Raw genomic sequence first — 21,922 nt, 5'->3', positions numbered from 1 at the left:
GGAAATGGTTTTAAATGCTCAGCTTTGCAAAGAGCTACATGTTTAAGAGTGTGGCTGGTACAGGACAGGAGCCAGCCACTGGCTCCAGGGCTGGGAGTGGGCAACAGGGCCCCTCCTGTGCAGCTGTACAACCTATGAGGCCCCTCCCTTGTACTTGTGCAGCCCTTGGAATAATAATATTGTACACTGGGTTGGTGCAGAAATGTGCATGTACCCAGGAACATCTGTAGACAGGTTTAGAGCAGCACAATCTCGAACATCTGGGCCATTGAGCAGATAAATCAAACAGCAGCTCTTCCCAAGAAAAAATATTTTTTTTTGCATTGATAAAATGAAGCAGAAAGGAAGTTTTCTGGGGTCACATGCCAGCTGTAACCTACTGAGTTGTATATTCACAGGGTATTGATGAAAGGAGGTTGAAGATTGTTTCAGCACTAACAAGCTCTTCTGGCCCTGCTGGACCAGCCACCTCCTCATACCCATGCTGCTCTCACTCCTTGGGTTCTTTTGATGTTTAACAAACTGAGAGTCTGCAAATTGGACTAGTCACAATTCTCATGTTCAGCCTTGTACAAGAGGCTCAGTTTTGATAAGCCCATCCAAATCTGGCTGTACATCCCTTACCCCACTGGCTCCAAAGCACAACGACCTGGAAGTTTTCAAAGGGATGAGAGGGAACACCAAACCTGGAGGGGCTGACACTACAAAACCACCCACACCAGTGGCCTCTCCCACATGTTATGTTTTGCATAAGACCTTCCTGCATTTGGCAGTGACACGGAGAATAGAACTGTCTCACTGCCAGCCCCGTTCCCTCAGACAGCCACTGCTGTGCCAGCACAGCCTCCAGCAGCAGGACACCATGGGCAGGCAGGGACACACTGTGCTCACCACCATCCTCAGCTTTGCTCTGGGCTTGTTTGCTTCTCACAAAGCAGGTCAGCCTGATCCAAAGAAGATGGCTGCTCTTCGCTTGCCTCTAAAAAGGAAACCTTTCCTTGGAAGAAACAAACCCTAAATATGAAAATAAGGATCCAATAAGAAGGTCCTACAGGCTGGGTTTCTGTCAGCTCCTTACAGTGACAGACTGCAAAGCTTCCCATATTGACATACACAACTTCTTTGTTATACTTGATGACACTGAATAAGAGAGTATTTCTCTTTCTTGTGCCTACCAGCCATGCACAGCATGCATTGAACTGTCTCTCACACAGCAGGTTCCCTGCCCACATCTTCTCCTAACAGCCTGAACACCTCCTTTACTGTTTCCTTATGTCTCTTCAAGGATAGGTGACTGTTTCATCTCACCCAGCCCTTCCCACAGATAAAGAATGCAGAATGAAGCCTGTCTGTCAAAAACACCAAACGATATTAGGTTTATAAGGCACCTGGTGAGCAACATATTTACTTCCCCAATGTAAGAACAAATTAACAAACAGATTTCCAACACAGGCTGTCTTTGATTTTTAACACCATAAATGCTAATTTCAGCAACAGCTGTTTGATCAATCACATGCCCAGTCCTGCTCTTCTCACATCCCAGAACAGTCTGTGACTGAATGTATTGATTGTTTCCAAGATGAGTGCTGCAGCAGGTCTGGTACCTCGTGTGTGCACATTGCCTTATTCCTACACCCCATATCCCAGACTCCATACATGAAAACACCAGATGCAGCTCTCTCTTCTGCTCAGATCCCCTTGTTTTGGCAGCTGTTGTGCCAAAATTCCTCTCCCCAGGCAGTCTGTGAGCACATCACTCCAGACTTGCCATCACTCCTATAATTTGCTATGCCAACAAAATTGCAAATAGGCTGCATGGACAGTCTGGATCACCAAGCAATTTAGTTCAAAATTAGAAGCAGCCCAACAGCCGAGAGCCCAGCAAACTCTTTTGCTGACAATTACAGTCTCAGTTGTTTCATGGAGTATTACAGATTAATTCCACATTAACTTTTGTGTTTCAAAAAAAAAAAGTACAAAACCAGAACTTTATATTTCCATGTGCACAACCAAAAAGGCTTTTGACTCACACATGTCCCAGGCACAGTCAGAGGGGGAGTCAGCAGGAGGATGAGCTACACTGAGGCCATGGCTGAGGGCATGGCTGCCTGCCCATCACTGAGCAGGGTGACAGCACAGGGATCCACCCCAGCCCTGCTGCAAACAGCCAGCTGCTGCAATGCAACAAGTAACTCTGCTTTGCAGGCACCTGAGACAGCCTGGAAGGCTTCAAAGAGGTGGGTGATCATCTGGGTCAACTTTGGAAAATGTCATTGCAGCTAGTGGGAGTCTAGGAAGGACAGTGTTAAAACACAGACAAAGCACTTCCTAAAGCAACTACAACAGGCAGTATTAATTGCTCCTTACATTTATCCCATACAAAACCTGCAACACCCATTATTCCATGGCAGTAAACCTGTTCTGAAGTCATACTGGCAGTATGGGTTAAAGCAGGGTGGGTTTATGGTGGAGGTTTATTGGACTAGCTCAGATGGTTAAAGCATGGTGCTAATAATGCCAGGATTGAGGGCTCAATCCCTGCATGGGCCATTCACCTAAGGACCAGACTCTGTGATCCTTGTACTTGCTGATACACTGTGCTTTGTCAGTTTGCTGCAACAGAAGGTTCTAGAAAAATGATCTGTTTCTGTTTTGTCCAAAGCTTTCCTTTGAGTTTTCTCAGTTTGAGGAGGAATTGGTGCTCACAGCCCTCACAGCACAGGCTCCTCCAGAGCCTGTCCCCAGTGCTCCTCACAAGCCCTGCTGGAGAGGAGACCTCTGCCACTGATGCTCCACTTGGCTCAAAAAACATTACATTGGAGGAATTTTGGCAGCCTGCTGTTTATGGAATGTGCAAAATCCAGCTCCAAACCCTCTGCTGCCCTGCTTGGGGCCAGCACCCAAAGCCCAGTCTGAGATCAGGCTGCAGAGCTGCAGGAAAGGCAATTTCCCTGTTCTGCTGCCCTGAAGCAGGGAAATACATTTAAACTCACTCCTTTGTCTCATTGCAGACCCAAAACATTTTTTAACAAGTCAAGGAGGAAAAAATAAAATAAAGACTTCTTTCTTTGTTCTTATTTCTCATGCCATGGCTTCTAAAATTCCCTGCAACTGATGGGTTTGGAAACCTCTGGTTTGCAGTAGCAACTGAACCAGCCTTGAATCTGAGCAAAGTTCATCCATATTCAGAGTACTCAACAGCCCTCCAGCCCCTCACCAGGCTTAATGAAGTGTAATGAAGGAAAAAGAATGAGCTTTGTCCTCCCTGCCAAAGGAAAAGGCAGCTGGAAATATGCAGGGGCTTGATATGAATTGAACATGATTATGTATGTGATAACTACTGTTCTGAAGAAAATGGTGCTGTTATACCTAAGGAGCCCTCAGCAGGCCATTATAATTAGAACCACTTAGCTGCTTTAATTGCCTCTGAAAGCCACCCAGAACAGATTGCTTTTATGCGCTTTCCATCTTAAAACCAGGCACAGAAATATGGAAGCACTAACCTGCATCCATTTGGGTAATGGGATTCAGGGGAGGAGCTGGGCAGGTATTTCATAGGGAAGGGCTCAGTACTGGACCCACAGGGAGATGGGACTGTGGGATGTGTGGGCACACACAGGAGGATGTTATGATGATATGTGTGAGCACACTGATGCTGGGAGATGGCTCCACAGCCCACAGATGAGCTACAGAACTCTGGTCTCACCACCCACCCCCAGCAAAGAGCAAAAGGATGTGTCACAGCAAGGCTGACAGTGAGGCACAGCTCGTCATGGTCCTTGATGGGTTCTCACAGTGGGATGCAGTGCCCTGAATCTGTGTCTGCCCACTTACTCATCAAAAACAGCAATCCAACTCTAAATTAACAATCTTTTTTCTGTATTCTTCATTGATTCACAAAACTGAAAATATTATCTTTCTCTCCTTCAAATTAATTACATTAATGGTTCACAGTTTCTTGGGAGACAATTCCCAACTCTGTTCTGGCAATGGAGTAAGACTGGAATCTGGCCTAAGCTATTCTGCTAGGAAAGACCAATTGGAGCTGTTCTGGAGAGAAGAAAATGTCCACCCTCTTCCTTGGGGAAGGAGAGTATTCCGAAGGACCTTTTTAAATCATTATTTGTCTTCAGTCAGTTCAAAGGGTCCTTGGATCCCTGCTGGACTTTCTTTACAGAGGGCTGAGGAGAATATATGAAGAGGTCAGGGCTCCAGCTTTGCCTCCTCAGCTTCTAGAAGTACAGTGCACAATTGAAATGATGCCCCAAAATCTTTGCTGTGGACAAGGATCCAGCCCCTGCTCCAAGCACACAGCCCAGTGTTTGTACACGGCTTTCAGAGACCAGAATTCTTTTGAGACATGAGTTTGAATCCGTCATCCAGGATGGATCTCCGATTGCGTCGTAACCTCCTTTGCTTCTCGAGATGGATGACTGCTCCCAGGAGGACAGCAGCAGCCAGGAGCAGCAGGACTCCTACAACAGCCAGAGAGATGACTGTGGCCTCTATCTGCTCTTGGGCCACCTTAGATCCAAAAAGCATCACCTTCTGGGACTCATCCTCATCCTCAAGCGGCAACCCTGAGACACAAACAGAAAGGTATTTTCAACAACAGCCAGCAATACCAGAGCTGAAAGGTTGCAAGAAATGCAACAAAGGAGCATTAAGAAAAACATGATGCAAAGTAGTGGAATCACCAACCCTGGAAATGTTCAAAAGATGTGTAGATATGGAGCTTGGAGACATGTTTCAGTGGTAGGCATGACAGTGCTGAGTTCATGGTTGTACTCAGTGATCTTAGAAGTCTTTTCCAATCTCAATGATTCAAAGGAGGCCCCAGTGCCATCCATCTGTCAGACCCTCATCCCTGAGCCCACACAAAGATTTGAGATGATTCCCTAACCTGCTCCACCCCAGAACCTGACAGTGTCTCACAGGTGTCCAAGCCCAGTGAGCTACTGCTGTGCCCAGCCCAGAGATGAGAACGTGTCCAGGCTGGGGCTGCTGCAAGTTGCCCCAGTGCACACTCCCTGTGCCCATGGCTGCTGTCCTGCACACCACTGAGTGCACTAACTCAGCCATGCCCACAGTGAGCCAAGATCCTGAGCTTGCTTGTGTCTCCACACAGAGGCAGCAGCTGCCTCCTGAGAAAAGGGGCTGTCTGCTCAGGCAACTGCTGGCCAAGCTTTCTGCCTGGTGAGCACACACAAGCTGGTATCTGCATATGGTATGAAACCAAATTATTTAATACTTGCACTACTGCTCTCACATATTTCCTACTCCTCTTCTGGTTTGTCCACTTTGAGTGAGGAAGATGTTGGGGAGAAAATTACTGAACTAACAGTGGAGAAAGTCTGCTGAGTTGTAAGTAAGTGGCTGCAATTGTAGCTGGCCTGAACTGGCTCTCAAATCAGCTCAGCTGAATTTCCTCACAGCAGCTGAAAAATGGAGTTGTGAAGATGAAAAATCAGGAAAATAAACCACCAGTGAACACTACTCCAATTTCTACCACAGAACATTTCAAAGGGATCATATCTACTACTCCTCTTCTCCCTGTGCTGCTCAACCAAATGCCTTCTCACATCTGTTCTTTGCAACGCCCAAAAACTCCAGGCATGTGCTTGGGCTCTTTTCTCAGGGGAACATGAGAGCAGAAGGCAGATGAGCTTTTTGCATGCTGACTCCATCCCTTCAGCTTGTAGAGATGATTGTGAAACTTCCCTAAACCACAGGGTCACCGACAGTCCAAAGAGGGAAGACAACTCATCCCAGGCACCCTCCTCCAAATCTCTGCCAGTATCTAAGCTCACACTCTGAATCTGAATCCATACATAGCAGGCACTACAGGCTGTGAGGTCACTAATCTTTTCCACCTAACACAGGCTAACAAACCTAACCAGCTCAACTTCCTTATTGCTATCACCAGAGGACAGACTGGTGCCCTCCCTGTTATCTAGTGAAGCAAGGCCTCACACCAAGGAACTGCCAGGCTGGCAGAGTAGAGGTTGTGGGTGCTGTGTGTTCCTCCCTCCCCTTACACAGATCCAAATCTGTGTTGCTCAGGGATTTGCCCTCTCCCCTTCCCACAGACAGGGTTTGGCAGTGCTGTACACACCATACCTGGGGTGGCAGTCAAGTCTTCCAGCTCTGACTCTGAAAGGAAACAAAAGGAGGGTGAGAAGGTGTTGAGCTGAGCAGGCAAAGCCCAGAACAAGGCACATCTGGCAAGGGTCAGATCCAGAGGCAATATGCTTTTCCAGAACTAGCAGACTGTCCTTTGTCCTGTCCATGTTTTCCCTCTCTACGTGACATGAGAATTTTTGTATCAACTGCTTCAGAGGCAGCCCCAGTTCCAAGGCACAACCCTTTCCATCCTTCAGAAGGAAAAGTGCTGAGGGAGAAACAGAGATGGCCCTGACACTGGGCAGGCACCCACGGCTGAAACACTGGGGCATTCACTGTTTTGATAATACACCTAAAACCACATCACCATGTGGGCTCCATTACAGCCAAACCCAGTACTGAGAGTCATTCACCTCTGAGCACCTTCCAGCTCTCAGTAACAGCAATTACTGGCAGAGAGCTGAACAGAGCAATTCAGACACAAGCAAAAAATCAAACTCAGAATAACAACACAGGTAACATAAACTCCAGAAAACAATTTGTTTTTAACTCCAGCTCCAGGCATTACCATATTTAAAGGGAACATCATAATTTAATAACACTTAGGTAATTATCTGCTCCATTAACTGGATTTTCATAGTATGTGAGAGAGCTGAGATACAAGCACTCAGAATTTGACAGCAGTAGCAGGAAGTGCTGCTGAATGTTTTACAGTGACAGCTCCCTACCTCCTCTAGGCAGGACAGTGAAGAGGATCTCCATCCCAGCATGGATATGGTCAGACACATGACAGTGAAGCAGCCACGTCCCAGGGTTCCCAACCAGCATCTCCACCATTTCAAAGGTCCCAGGGAACAGATCCACAACATCTGCTCTGTAGCTTTTGCCATTCTGTCAGAAAAGGGAGGCCATGAGCTGCAGTGCTCAATGCATCTTCTCAGGAAGAAAATGCTAGTGTTGCTGGGGACCACTTCAGCTTTTTAATGCTCAAAAAACCCCAAAGCTTTCAAAAAGCAGCTCCAGGCCTGCAGCTTGGAAAGCAAATGGTCTGGTAATGCCTAACCCTAACAAGGATTAAGTTGGACATCTCAGCACAACACAGGCTCAGGGAGTCAGACTGGGATGTGTAAAACCACATCCTTTTCCCAGCTGGGTGGAGCTGCTGCAGAGGCATTAAAAAACACTCAAACACAGAGTCAGGCAGAAGTGCTGGTATCAGTGGTCAGCATCTTCACCATCAGCAGATATTCTTACCTTGTATATGAAGGTCTCAGCATGAAAATGGACTGTGTGGACATCAACCTCGTGACCCATTCCCAGCAGGTACCAGCTCACCTTCTCTCCCTCGTACATGGTCAGCCCAGGCAAGGTGGCATAGAGCCTGCCATTGATTGCTGTGCAGGGAATACCAGAGGGCAAAAGGCTGTTAGCTGTCAGTGGAATTGTATGGGTGCTGCATCTCTGCTGAGGAAGGCAGCAAATTAGAGGCTACAAAGCTCATACAGCACCCAGTGTAGCAGCAGTTAGTGTCCCCCACAGGACAGTCCCCCAGCTCAGCTGCTTGTCCACTCTGCTCACAGACAAGTCACTTGCACTCAAGGCCATGCTGTAGCTCAGCTCAAATAAATCTCAAGAACTACCTTTGCTGAAAACCTGCAGTCAGCCAGCAGAAGTGGTTGCTTCTAGAAGTCAAAATGCACAAAAATAGCATTTCCAGCCCAGTCATGGACAAGCATGTATATACCTACATACACATAAATGTCTGAGCAATTTCCTTGATGAACATTGAAAAGGGGTAAATCCTGCCAGGGGTTAGGATTTACCTACTTTCTCAAGTAGCACAGCTGGAAGGAATCCTGCTGTGATTGCACATACAAGAAAGGGATCAAAACAGTGAGTGAGCTGACTGCTATGGCACACACACACAGACTTCCATGCTCAGATGACAACAGAGGGAATAAGATGGGAAGAGGCAGGATCTGAGGGCAAAGCACCAGGTTTTTCCTGCCAGGTCTGCCCTGGGCAATTTGTGTAGCCTAAAACAAGTATCCAACTTCAGCATGGTGGTTCTGCTAGCTGTAATACTGGGTTAACAACTATATATTGATGGATGTGTATTTGGAGAGTCTTTATCTCACCCATACAAAAGCAGTAGTAATGACAGTACACAAAATGCAACTCCTCAGTATTCTTATCTCCACAACTGTCAAGGGACTTGTTTTGCTGAGGTTATCTTAAATATAATATGGAGATAAACTAACAAACAACATGCTAATTTAAACAAATGTGTTCATCCTTCTATGAGAGAAATAACCTAAGATCTAAAACAACTGAGCCACATCTTGCAGCCACACAGCTCAGAAAATTAATTTGAAGCCTAACGTACTCTGATGGTCCCTGAGACAAACAGAATTAAATTTGTCTGACAAGTTAATTTCATGTTTGATTTTATTTCCTTTTCTGAGTCACTCAGACACATCAGAGATTAACCTCTCTGGCTTGGATGTTGCTATTCCTCCTTACAGGGACAGCCACAATGATCAGCCTTCACTGCAGATCAAAGATTAGGGCTGTAGGTGTGCTGCAATATTGAGAACAGACAGTTTAGTTCTGTCTGTGCTACTGATAATAGGAAAGGGTGAGGACATTCACCACAAGTCAGGCTCCCTACTTAGAGAGGTTGCAGAAACAACACCAATGTTACCGTGCATTTTGTTGCTTTCCACAAATTTCTCATCCAGCAGGTTGATCTCCTTGTGACTTCCCTTACTGGAACGTTCCACATTCTCCTCCAAGTACCAGGATTGATTTTCATCAAAAACCAGGAAGAGCAGAGCAAACTCCCTCTTTACATCCTTCCTGGTCCCACTGGACCGCAGGGCTCCTCTCCGGCAGACCTTCAGGGGCCCGACCAGCCCACTGTACAGATCCTGGGCAGAAGGAAGGAGAGCACTGAGGCAGGGACATTCTCACCCTCTTTTATGCAGTTCTTTGCCTTTCAGCAGTTGTTTTCTATTCCATCACCCCACTTAAAACAACCAGTGCTGCTGTACAAGTATTCTTGTTGGAGAGTATCAGCCACTGAAGCACAGGAACAGGAACTGTACATGCTCTTATAAATGCAAATCCAAAAGTCATAAATATGGATGGTATCAAAGTATTTTCCACTTGGTAACTGCAAAAACATCTGCAACTTGAGATAAAAAGGCCATTATTTCCGGGTGAATGAGATGGTTTATTGCAGGATCCTCCAGGTTGTTGCCCTGTGAAATTAGTGCTATGACACTTCTAGCAATGGTCAAATCTGCCTGCTTTATTCATGAGGTTTATTTTGGACAATTTCTGCCTCTTGTAGATTAGCCCCATGGCTCTCACCAGTTGAAACCATGACCAGCTGGGAGATATTCTAAAAGCCTACAAATAACTGGAGGGAGGTTAGTAGCAAGGAGAGACAGGGGAATTGTTTTATGAAGGTTTATTAGGAAAAAATAAGGGCAGACATCAGGACAAATTCCTATGATTTCCTCTCCATGGAGAAGGCTGGACATGTTACCAGGTGATTCTTCCACCTCTTACCCGGGCCAATCTCTATATTGTACCCAACTCACATTGTTTTCTAACAATGGGGTAAAAAATTGGTCTAATTAGACTTTTCTGGTTATAACTTTTATTTTACCTTTACTGGGTCCACTGCAGAGTAGTAGATCCATGGAACACAGGCTGAATCATTTGGCCCTGGACCAGATCTCTCAGGAATTTCCCACCGGTATGTCACAATGTCACCTGAGGGACAGAACAGCACCACACACCAGGTGACACACCCTCTCTCTAAGCAGCAGCAAAACCAAATGGAAAAAGAAAATCCTGTCTCCAAACCACAAAATCAATTCTGTATTTGCCAGATATTGTATCTGCCTTACTCAAACACAAAGCAGGGTGGAAGCTCCCCTCGCAGAGCAAGACAGAGGGGTCACAGGATGTAAATTTGCATTGTTCTGGTACCAGACAGTGTTTATCTGCTGCTTTTGAGACTGGACCTGACCATGGAAGTTCATTCAGATGGAGCTTAAGATATTCTTTCTTCTCTTTGAAGTGATTTTATGATGCTGATTCAAACTGGGATTTAAAATCACCCTTTTTTCATATTAGCCAGTCCATTTCACAAAGACAGGATCTGGCTGACAGCCTGACTGTGCCTTGGACAGGCTGGGTGAGCTGGAGGGGACCAAAAATTAAATACACTGGTATCTGAATCATGAGACAAAAAGGCCATTTCAGTCAGATCCCAGCAAGCAATTGTGCATTTCTCCCATTTCATAGTATTTTCATACTTTTGTGCTCATGCATCCCAAAGAACAGTCTCCCCCATCCCAGGACTGGCTGAGCTGTCACCTGCCATCACCTTCCCCTTCCCACACAGAGACCACATTCAGTGTGGGTGGGATAAGGCTGCACACAGAAGAATGTCCTACACATGTCCCAGAGGGCTGCCATCCCCACACAAATGGTATCACTGAAACTGTGCTGGACCTGAAATACCAGTTACTGTCCAGTTCCAGCACTCTACTGTAACAAAACCAGGACATCTGAGGCTGCTTAAGGAAACCAGTCTGGCTCTGGGATAAAATCAGCCGTGTGAGCCCACACAGGAATGCAGCTGGAGACAGGGACCTACCAGGGTTTGCCACCTGGGGATGTCCAGCCTGCTGCTCCAGCACCCCGTGTGCATGGATGGAGTAGGGTCGCGAGGCGTTGTTCTTGAACACGACGTTGAGAATGTCGCCCACCTCCGCCCACAGAAAAGGGCCTTCAGACAGGAAGAGTGTACTCTGAGACCAGCAAAATCCACCAGCACATCTCTTGGAATATTCCCACCCTTCTCTCAACATCTTCTCCCCAGAAATAGTACCTTATAATATTTATGATGGTCCCCTTCCTCTTCTCTACCTCCCAAAAAGAGAACTGGATGTCAGTCCCAATCCAAGTCTTAGGACACCAGACTGATTTTCATAATGAGGACAATGAAGGTGGTTACACATCTTAACTGGGCACAGCACAGCTAAGGCTTGATTCCTGAATACTGCTATGCTAAATGTCACATGTTGATAACCCCTTGCTACCAGTTTCAAAAAATGTGGTAATGTTCAACTGAGCCTGACAGTGTCACAAATCAGAGCTGCAGCCTATTTCAAGTGGCAGATGCTGCCTCAGCCTGGCTGCCCTGACACCACTTACAGCCTTGGGTTCACAACACAGAGATCTGCCTCCACAGACCTCCACTAGTCAGTGCAAAATGCTCCTCCGCTTCCCAAGGCTGCCCACTCTTGCCCCAGAAGCATTTCTCACAGCTACAGATTTTCCCCTCTATTTCTCAGACCCCTCTCCAGAAGTCAGTGGTTGTTCCTGTCCCATAGTCAGAGAAATGCAGCTGTGAAACATGCTTTGCCCAAGCTATGACAGAACGCTGGTACAAAGGCAAGTGGAAAAGCCCAGGCTGTCCTACAAGGACTCTTCTAACTGCTGTCTCCAAGGTGGCAGATGTGAGTAGGAGACAGTCCCAATTTCTCTGCACTGACACAGCAGATGCCTAAATATCCAGTGAGCCTTCAGATTACAGCTGTGAGCCACTGCAGCTCTAGAGCCCCAGTCCCACTCCTGAGTGTGAGAGGAAGGTGAACCCCTTGCACACTTCCTTACCTAGTATCCCTAGCCTTCAGATTACAGCTGTGAGCCACTGCAGCTCTAGAGCCCCAGTCCCATTCCTGTGTGAGAGGAAGGTGAACCCCTTGCATACTTCCTTACCTAGTATCCCCAGGTGCTCATCACCACTCATCCTGGCCTTGGGGGTTTGGAAAGTGCCATCCGTGTACTCCCTGTAAACTGCTTTCTTGTACCTGGAGCCCAGCAGTCCATTCTCGTTGCTCAGAAACACATCAGCATAGCTGAGAAATGCAGAACAAGTGCTGAGATAAACCAAAACCTCATGGACAACAAACAACTAACTTGTGTCAGGGGGTTCACAAGCTGAAGGGGCTTCCCAGCGCCAACCTGGGCTGCAAAGGAGAACATAACGACACGGAGGGCTGCGCTCCCATCGGCAGCACCACCAGCACGTGCACCAGGTCACAGGGTGGCCAAGACACCCAAAAGGCTCCAGCAGGGTCTGCTGGGACACTGGCACAGGCTTCCCCAGCAGGTGGGCTCTACCTCTCTGCAGAGTGGTTGTGCCGCTCCCTCTCCCAGCTGCGGTCGGGGGCGTAGTCCCAGAGCAGCTCCTCCGCCGCCAGGTAGAACGTGCGCACGCCCCGGTAGCGATGGGCAGAGCCCGGCCTTCCACACCTGGAAACGCTGTACTGCTGCCTCATCCCAGACTGGTAGTGATTGCTCGTCTGGCAGTAGATCTCAAAAGTCCCTGAGGGAGGCAGGATGAACAAGGAAATCAGTTGCTTTTGAAGATGCCAGGAGACTGGTGTATGTGCTATGTGGTGCTTAGGGAGCTTGGCTGCCACAGGCCAAGGTTAAAGGAGCCACTGGAGAAATCAAGCAGGAATGGCACGAAGTCCTACACATACATCATCTCAGGAAGCTTTCTTACACATTAGGCACCTGTAGTACAGCTCACCCTGTAAGAGTTCATACCACACTAAAGAATCTGCCACAGGAGCAAATACCACAACGGGAGACTCTTCCTTCTGCCCAGTCAGGTGTGCAGGCACTCACCACTGTTATCAGGCTGCATAAAAGCAGTGGCAAATGTGTGGGGGAACAGGCTGGCTGAATCTCTCCGCATCCCGTTGATCTGCACGGTGTTTCCCTGAAACACAGCTCTGTGGACGTCAGCTTCGCTGCCCAAGCCCAGGAGGTGCCAGGACACTTTGTCTCCTTCACACACGTCCAGCCCAGGCAAGTTACCAAACATAAGTCCATTGATGGCTGGAAAGGAGAAAGCAATTAACTCTCTGCAGGCAGGTGTCAGCCAAGAGATTTTGAGTATACACCTTGTAGGACAGGCCTGCCAGTCAGAAGAAAGGTAACTTGTTTGTAATTCACCCCTGGATACACTGAGAGCACACTTCTCCAGACAGCTGTGCTGCTTGTCCATGTCTCTCCTGGTGCCTCCAGCCTGGCTGGATTCCAGGCCAACACCACACAGCCCTTCCTGCCCCCAGCTCAGCCTTTAGGTGACCATCAGCCCGTGCTTTGCAGGTTCATCCCTGCTGTCAGAGAGCAGCATCCAACCATACCATGCATCCTGTTGGATTCCTCAAAGTCATCATCCTTTTCCACAGATGTCTCTTCCATCCTCAAGTAGTACTTTATGTTGGCATTTAAATACCAGCTGAGGTTCTCATCAAACACGTTGAAGAGAAGATAAAATTCTTTGTCGATCCCTTTCTATAATTACAATGATGGTTGTTAACTTTTAAAATGCAAAAATTAAGTATCCTTAGAGTTAAATCTCTTTTTCTTGGGTCTTGTATTCCCTTTATTTTAAAACATGGCTTATTGAAGGACAGGACTCTGTCCCTTTACTCATGTTGAACATTCCTCTTTTATTTCATAAAGGCACCACTTGTGCATTTTCCATAATAGTTCACATTAATAAAATGAACAAAACTCAGCCAAGGTCATGAAGTCAGTGCCCCCTTCCTCCCCTACACCTAAGGTGTCTGTCCAAACCAGACCCAAGATCAGAGCCCAGACACAAGGCAGGCTGATGACCACACCACACCCCTCCTGCCTACTATCACTGGATTGGAGATTCTTTAATTACCCTAAATCCTTCAGAGTCTTAATTCTCCCAATAAATGCACTCCAAAGCATGGTGTTTCCCCACTAAAAGACCACTGTGATGGTGTCCAGACTCTCTCACTGGTGTCACTGTCCCCAGCAGCACACAGGCCTGCTGAGAAGGTGAGCAATTCCCAGGCTGCAGCACATGGGTACAGCAGAGTGGCCATGCACCTTCCACAACTAAGCATTCATTAAAGGTTTGCCTGAGACTGTGGAGCCAGAATTGCCACCCCAGGTGATTTCTCCCTTACATTCACAAAGGTCTGTCTCTTTTGCTTACATGCTTCCAATACCTGCCCATGTTTATCACAGCTCCTTCACCTCAAGGGCTGTATGTATTCCCAATCCTCTTTGCTCAGCAGATCCACCTTTCCACCCTGGGTGCACATTGACTTCTTCTGCACTCCTGATTTAGGCACATGGTGCCCCCACTGACTGTGAGCTCCCCCAGGAAGGCTCTGAGGACAGCAGTGCCCAGATCTGTCACCACTCCCTGAGCCACACTGCAGGACAGCAGTTGGGATTTGATTTGCCATCTGCTGTCTAACACAACAAGGCTCTGCTCCTCTGTCTGGTACCTCCTCAGGGATACCAATTTACTGTCTTCCCTAGATTCACTGCCAGGAATAGACTACTTCTGAGTGAAATTTCAAGAGGAAGTTTTGGCTGCCCTTCAGGTTTCACCTCTCCATCAAAAGCATATGCTTTTTTGTAGCCAGCTCTGCTTGAAAATTAACTTCTCTGGCAGAATAAATGAGGCTCACCCAAACCTCAAAGCATTGTGTCACCCAAGCAGAACACCTGTAAGCAAAAATGTCTTTTCAGTGTTTCTGGGACTACAAGGACTATTCCACATGCCTCTCTGAAAGCAGCCTGCTACACAAGCCTCAGGACAAGCGATAAGGTAACTGTTCCAAGGTACAGTTTTTCAGCCAAGTTTATCTGTGAATTAAAAGCAGAGCTCAGGAACTGTTTTGAGGGCAGCTCTTGAGAGCCCAGAACACTACTGGCTTCTCCCAGGCAAGACCTGGGTACCAGCTGTACCAGCATTAACTTGGCCAACAACAAGGCTCTGATTTGACTCTCCTGGACTCACACCACTGCACATTTGTTTTTAACATGCTCCCTAATGTTTTGCTGATGCTTCCTTTCTCTACATGAAAGCAAAGACCTGGTAGGAACAGGGCAGGAAAACCCCTTTACCTGCTTGTTGTTGTCATCCAAAGTGCCTGACTTGCAGATGAGCAGAGGCCCCACCAAGCCTGAGCTGGAGTCTCTGACAGGATTTGCAGCTGAGCTGTACAGCCAGGTGAGGCAGGGAGGATCACTGGACGTGGGCCCCACGTGCCTTGGCACAGTCCAGCGGTAGGTGAAGTTGTGCAGTGGTGCCACAGAAACCCCACTCTGGGACAGGCCTTTAAAACAGGGATTACAGGGTTATTCCTGAGTCTCTGCACAAATTCTGTTACACCTTCTCAGCAGCTACTTTCAGAGCAGGCTTTACTTCGCTCGTGTCAACCAAACACCCAGCACCTCTGAAGGGTGATGGGGAGGTACTCAAGAAAAGGGATCCACCAACCATCATGGTACCACATCCCTTCTGATGCCTTCCCATAGGACACTCCATGTGGATGGATGCTGAAGGGCCACGAGGCTTTGTTAAAAAATGTCACCAGGATGGTGTCTCCAACTTCAGCTTTGATCACCGGACCTAGAATAGAGCAGGGAGAGCATCAACAACAGAGCACTTCCCCAGGCCATCAGACAAACCAAAGCAGACAGGGCACCTTCCTCCAAGCTGCAGGGCCAAAGATAAGAGGCAGCAGATTGTCTGGCCTTATTGCTGCTGAAGGGAGCTCAATGGGAGCAGAGGCTAGCAAGGATTGTCTGAAAGCAGTTTGGGTGCACAGGAGAACTCAGAGAGGCATCACACCTTCATACAGGGAAGTAACAGAACAGCCAAATGTGCTGGAATGCCCTCAGGATAGGCCCATGTCTCTCCCCCACCTAAGTAAAGCCTCCTCAGCTGCCCAAAACATGTGCCTCAGAGCTGTGAGATGCTCCAAGCCCACCACAGTCTGTAAGCCCATGAGCAGCCAGCCAGAGAGGAGCTATGAGCCTTCACCATGCCTGTCCCCAAGCACCCATTCAGGAGAGAGAGCTCTCTGTGAGAACATGGGGTTTGCAGCATGCCTTGAAGGGGGCTCAGCCAAAAACACATAACCAGGAGCTATTGCTGTGACCTACTTAGCTCTAGTCACATTACTGTACCCCTCACTCTTACCTCTAGAACACCTTCAGAATGAGCCCTGCAGTGATTCTGTCCATTCTACCACCCTGCACCTTGGCTTGTTCAGATGTGACTGTTGTGAAGCACTTCTTGTGCCCCTCCCTGCCCCCCAAAATGAGCAGGCAGGTACAGCCACCTGGCACTCCCAGCATCAGCACCCTTCTCACAGACACTGACAGGGGATTTGTGTTCCTGGATGATTCTCACCAAGTATTCCAAGGTGTTTCTCTTCTTCTGATTGCTGCTTTTCCTCACGAAAGCTCTCATCAGTATATTCCACATACTTTGCCTTCCAATAGACACCCCCAATGCGGTGGAGGCTACGCTTGAAATACTGCTCAGCAGGACTAAATGCAAAAAGCAAATGTCAGGTCATGTCACATAAAAATGAGCCCTGCTCCCCTGCTCACACTGGCAAGGCCATCAGCATCCCCAAATCAAGCAGTATTTCAGACAAGGACAGCATTTCTAATTTGGAATAAGCACAGCTTTGACTCTGCAAAGCTTTTTTTGCCCTTACAGACTCATGCATACAGACTGTGTGTGTGTTCAGGGAGCACCTGTAGCACACAGCCCTATCCCAGGTGAATGTGCCAGGTGTGATCAGCATCACTACAAAAGATGTGTGAAGGAATGAACAAAACTGGAGTGCAGTCAGTGGGAAGGCAGTGCTAGAACTCCAACCTCTTCAGAAGCTGGGGAGAGCCCCATTCCCAACTAAAATAAACAGCTGTAAAGGTATTTATTTCCTCCACTACCACCCTCACCAAATATAAGTAACAAGCCTTGCAGGAGAGGCAGTGCAGTTACAAGGCCAGCTCACAGGTCTAAGGTCTGCAAGGCTTGCTGCATGGCACTGGGTAAATAATTAACTACTCTACATTTCCTCTTCTCCATCTGAATAAGGTACATCCTCTCCAACAGATTACAAGGAAGGGACGTCATCTCTGTGGAAGGAGAAGAATCCCTTTCAGTTAGCCAAAGACTGAACGGGAAGTGTCTCAACTGCTACCCCAGTCACCTGACCATGGGATGGAGGGCTGCCACCCAAGTGCTGGCATCTGATTTCCTAGAAATTGCATCCTGCAGCAGCACCAGCCTGAGGCCCAACTGCAGGCCAGCAATGCCACCCTGTGTCTGCTGCACCAGGGGCTTTTTGAATCATTTCTCAAATAAATCAGGGGCTTTTTGAATCATTTCTCAAATAAATCAATCTGTTCCTAGGTTAGGAACAGCAAGCAGAAATTAAGCCCAGAGACAAATGTGGCAGCTCACGTTGTACATCTGCTGGGACTTCTGCTGCTTGTGGCTACAGCTGTGCCACGCAGCACTCTCCTGGGAAGGCCCCAAGGTAGCTGTGCTGCTCTCAGTGCAGTCCAGCTGCAGTAGCCTCCTTTTCTAGACAGGCCGATTTACCTTCCCAGGAAATGCACTCCATGTGAGCAGCAGGCACATATTTTGAAAAGAAAGAAATTCCACATTTTCCTGATGCAGGCCAGACTCCCCCAACCCTGGCCAAGCCCAGCAGCCTCCCACTCACCTGTCTGTGTCAGTGAGCTGCTTCCCACTGAGCTGGTCGAGCGCCGAGGGGCCGTAGTCCCACTGCACCTCCTTGGCAGCTATGAAATACTTCCGAACTCGCCCTCCCAGGCTGGGGGCTGCAGCTTGCCGAGAGCAGGGCCGCACTTCATAGAGTGCCCCCATCCCAGCTGCACAAGACACGAAGGTGGACACTCATTTAGCCCCTCCAGCCAGCCTGATGGGCAGTCCCACCTCCCCTCTGCTGTCCCAAAAGGCACATGGATGGGAGAAGGTGAGTAACTCCACAGCAAGGAGTTCTGTGAGCAGAACTTCCAGCCTTAGATATTGGATGCTATGCAAGTATGGGCTGAGAGTGACTAGAGTCTTCTGCTGTCCTCAGATCTATCATGCAAGTGCCTCTTACAGGGACCAGAGCTCTTAAGGCACTGCCTCATCTCAGCCTTCAGCCCTACCAAACACCAAACATCACACCACGGTACAAGTCACCCCCACCAAAGCCGCCCTGCACATTAGTAACCAACCCACTCCAATTTTACAAGACAAGGCATCACCCACTGATCTAGGGACATTTTTCCATGCCCAAGACACTGTTCCCTACCACACTGTACATCATGTACATCAAAACCAGAGGACACAGAGTCCATGACATTCCACCCTCTGCCTTACCTTGTATGTGATCATTGACCTGGCAGCTCAGCAGCCATCTCCCAGGGTTCCTGGGGATCATATCTGCTGTAACAAAAGTGGCTGGGAAGAGGCTGGCCACGTCTGTCCTGTGGCCCCGGATTCTGAGTGTCTCTCCATGGAAGTAGGCTGTGTGAACATCAATTTCATTGCCCATCCCAAAGAGGTACCATGAAACAGAATCCCCAGCACACATCTTCAGCTCAGGGAGGTTGCCAAACACATAACCATTAATAGCTGCAAAAACAAGCAAGCCAAAATTAGAGAGCAGAAAAGGGGCCTTCAGAGCTCCTGCCAGTGGGTGACAGCACAGACACAAGAGGAGGATGGACCTAACCAGAACTCCTCTTCCTCCTCTGCTTTGGAGAGCCCACTCCACAGCTCATTCCTAAAACAAAGGTTAGGAAAGCTCACTCAAGCCAAAGATAAAACCAAAACAATACTTCAATTTTCTGAAGTTGTTGCCCTGTCCCTGAGATATTACTTGCTAAGCACATGACCTCAGAGCAGATCCTGGAGCTCTGACACTCCTGAGTGTCTTGGCAGACATAGTGGCTTCAGAGAGGTGACACTGACCGTGCATTTTGTTGCTCTCCTGAAATTCCCCATCTTCTTTGTCCACAGAGCCAGGATCTGTGCAGAATGATGCAATGTTCTCATCCAGGTACCAGCTTAGGTTCTCATCCACCACACTGAACATCAGAAAAAAATCAACATCCACATCCCAGCGTCTTTGAGAGCTGCCAGTCAGCGTTCCTGAGGTGAAAGGAGAGAGGAATGAATGCAGAAAATTACTCATGTAGAAAATCACACATCAGGCAAGAGATTAGAACCACAGCAGCAGAGGAAGTCTTGTCACATGAGTTGGAGACAGATGCTTTCCCACCATCCTCACAGCTCACCACAGAGCAGCAAGCTCACCCTTTTCCAATATATCCCTGCCAATACAGCTCTCTCTCCCAAGGAGCTCTGCCCACTGCACAACTCAACTACACCTTCAGTCTTCTCACTCCTGTCACCATGATTTTCATACACAAACTAGACCTTGGACAAGAGCCTTGCTTTTAATGTGGAATCAAGCAGCTCTCTTGGATTCAAGAGGCCTGCAAGCTCACCTGCCCAACCACTATGGGATAATGACAATGCAATGACCAGAATCCAGCCAGAGCCCAGGTACTGTCCTCTCCAAGCAAGCTGCATTTCCCCCTGAAGCTGGGAGCTGCACAGAGTGTCTTCACATCCTATCCCTATTCATGTTTTCTCTTGGTGTTTTTACCTGTTTTACATGTAAGTAAAGGCCCAATTAATCCAGATGCAATGTCCCTTGGTGCATCAATATGAGAGTGGTAGATCCAGGTCAAGCAGTTTGGGTCATCATCAGTTGGACTGTGATCTTCAGGAACAGTCCAAGTATAGGTGTAATTCCTTCCTGGGAAAACAGCATCATCCTTCTTCTGATCCTGGGGGGACATATCAGGATACAGGGATCCTAGAACAATTGAGCAATCACAACATCCATTCAAGAAGAGCCAAGATGCCCACACATGTAACCTTACACTGAGCTGAGACTCAGCATCCCAAGGCCAAAATAGTGTTTAATCATCACTTCCTCAAAGAGGCACTGAGGCACAGAGCCACTGTAAGGCAACTTGCCCAGTAAACAGGTCAGCACACAGTCAGCAGGATTATTTCTATTCTGCCTAGTGCTGCTTTGCCTTCAATTCTGCACTGTGCCCCCACAGTCTCTCTACAATCTCTAGAGTTGATCAGTGTTTTGGAGGTTCTAAAATCAGGAAACCTGGCCCCAGGTCAGGACTCCAGCCCCATGACCCTGCTAACCCATGACCTGGTGTCTTCACCAAACACCCAAATGCAGTTGCCTTCCAGCTGGGGCTTTATGAACAGTTCTCCTCCATGCATACTCCTAAGTTCCCAGTGAGAAAAATCTGTCTCCACGATGGCAGTGGCTCATTTACCTTCAGAGTCCTTTTTGTAGAAAACTCCATGAGGATGGATTGTATACGGTCGAGTAGCAAAATTTTTTAGGTGTACTTGAATGGTATCCCCCACTTCTGCTCGGATGACAGGCCCGAGGAACCCCAGCCAGGCAGGCTTGGGGATCTCAGTGCTGTACGTGGAGTCCGTGTATTGCTTATAGACAGCTTTCTTGTAGGTGCTTCCCACCCTGTCTTTCCCAGACTGCAGGAATGCTGAGGCCTGGCTGTTGGATTCAAAGGGAAAGGCACTATGAGTCATCATTATACACAACAGCTGGTCAGTGATGGAGACAGCAGAGTGATGGTGACACTCCATTTTCCGGGGTACAGCTGAAAGCTTTGGCATTAGAGGACCCTGGGATGTCCTAAGCCACCCATGCATGGCCACAGCCTCAACCCCAGCTCTTCACCAACAGACACAAAGCGCTCCCTGAACTGTGCCCTGCAAACAAGAAACGGGAAGGACAGTGCTTCCCAGACAATCCCATGTGGGTGTCACAGGGAGAACCCTTCTCATGCCTCCTTCAGTCTTCACTGGGCTCTTCAAAACTCACTTTGATTCCTCTGTGGCATTTCCAGCTAAATCACAAGGCAGATAGAGTGGAGTCCTGAGTTCTCTGGCCAAAATTTGAAATCTGAAACACGATTTTCTACTTAACAGTTTCCAAATTCCTTCCAGAGCGGCAGAAGAGTCAGGCAGGTACATACCCAGCACATAACCAGCTTCCAGAGTTAAAACCTCATACAGGTACTAAAGTTTAACTCACAAGCATATTTGCTCATTATGGGTAATTCTTAATAGATAAGAGATGAATCACAGTGCAGCTATTACTGGAACCAGCCTAAACGAGAGACAAGGTCACTCCCCTCACTTCCCCCTTTAGACTGATCACCCACAGCATGAGCAGCCCTGGAAGGGAGGTAAATCCTAAGGCACATCTCAGAGAATGAACAGCAGAGAGCCAAATACTAAACACTGGCCTCATATTCAAAAATAGGCAGGGCTTGGCTCTGGCTATGCAATCCAGAGTTCAGTCCTTTGCCAAGTCATCCCTGCAGAAATTATCAGCAGAGTTTAAGATGTTTTACAGATGTGCCTCTTTCTCCACACAGTCCATTTCTTCTCAACAAAAAAAAAAAAAAACTCCTTGAAATAATTTGCTACTTCTATCAATCATATCAACATCTCATCCCTTTCTAATTGCCAGTTTCATTTCTGCAATCATTGTACAAATAGGTCCATTAGCGAATTGTTTGCAGTGACAAGAGTTTTTAAATTGCTTTTAAGTTCAATGGCCCTGAATTTCATTTCTTTCTCTTCATGTATTATGAGAGAAACCAAACAAAATCTACTGCATTCACTACCAATTTAGGAGACAGCAGTAACATCTTTATTAACCCTGAATTTTGGGGTGTTTCCTGTGAACTCATTTAAATCTACACAGCATCTCCAGAGAACAGAGACTTTTCCATGCTAAACTAACAGACCTTG

General features: G+C 47.7%; 1 protein-coding gene across 7 annotated transcripts in view; it reads right to left on the bottom strand.

Annotated features, from left to right (window-relative positions):
* Window positions 1–3,862: 3,862 nt before the first annotated feature.
* The window catches only part of HEPH (hephaestin), a 22,333-nt gene continuing 4,273 nt past the window's right edge, over window positions 3,863–21,922 (bottom strand). For 4 of the 7 annotated variants that reach the window (XM_041396705.1, XM_041396702.1, XM_041396704.1 and 1 more), the window contains exons 3-21: window positions 20,410–20,654; window positions 19,710–19,922; window positions 19,010–19,189; window positions 18,416–18,670; window positions 17,748–17,916; window positions 16,415–16,554; window positions 15,497–15,628; window positions 15,121–15,332; window positions 13,368–13,518; window positions 12,844–13,056; window positions 12,331–12,535; window positions 11,926–12,065; window positions 10,799–10,930; window positions 9,800–9,906; window positions 8,828–9,053; window positions 7,378–7,517; window positions 6,852–7,014; window positions 6,121–6,153; window positions 3,863–4,580 (exon numbers count right to left, since the gene is read on the bottom strand). In XM_041396705.1, coding sequence (XP_041252639.1) covers window positions 4,336–4,580; window positions 6,121–6,153; window positions 6,852–7,014; window positions 7,378–7,517; window positions 8,828–9,053; window positions 9,800–9,906; window positions 10,799–10,930; window positions 11,926–12,065; window positions 12,331–12,535; window positions 12,844–13,056; window positions 13,368–13,518; window positions 15,121–15,332; window positions 15,497–15,628; window positions 16,415–16,554; window positions 17,748–17,916; window positions 18,416–18,670; window positions 19,010–19,189; window positions 19,710–19,922; window positions 20,410–20,654 — 3,301 coding nt within the window. In that variant the 3' untranslated portion in view covers window positions 3,863–4,335. Of the gene's footprint in view, window positions 4,581–6,120; window positions 6,154–6,851; window positions 7,015–7,377; window positions 7,518–7,763; window positions 7,868–8,827; window positions 9,054–9,799; window positions 9,907–10,798; window positions 10,931–11,925; window positions 12,066–12,330; window positions 12,536–12,843; window positions 13,057–13,367; window positions 13,519–15,120; window positions 15,333–15,496; window positions 15,629–16,414; window positions 16,555–17,747; window positions 17,917–18,415; window positions 18,671–19,009; window positions 19,190–19,709; window positions 19,923–20,409; window positions 20,655–21,922 lie in introns of those variants that run through there. The other 3 variants (XM_041396706.1, XM_041396708.1, XM_041396709.1) reach the window with 3 other exon arrangements.

The sequence above is a fragment of the Onychostruthus taczanowskii genome, unplaced genomic scaffold (assembly GCF_017590055.1).
Source record: "Onychostruthus taczanowskii isolate IOZ18803 unplaced genomic scaffold, ASM1759005v1 scaffold13, whole genome shotgun sequence".
NCBI classification, from domain to species: Eukaryota; Metazoa; Chordata; class Aves; order Passeriformes; family Passeridae; genus Onychostruthus; species Onychostruthus taczanowskii.
The sequence above is the reverse complement of the archived record's forward strand: the minus strand, read 5'-3'. Positions and strand labels throughout refer to the sequence as shown.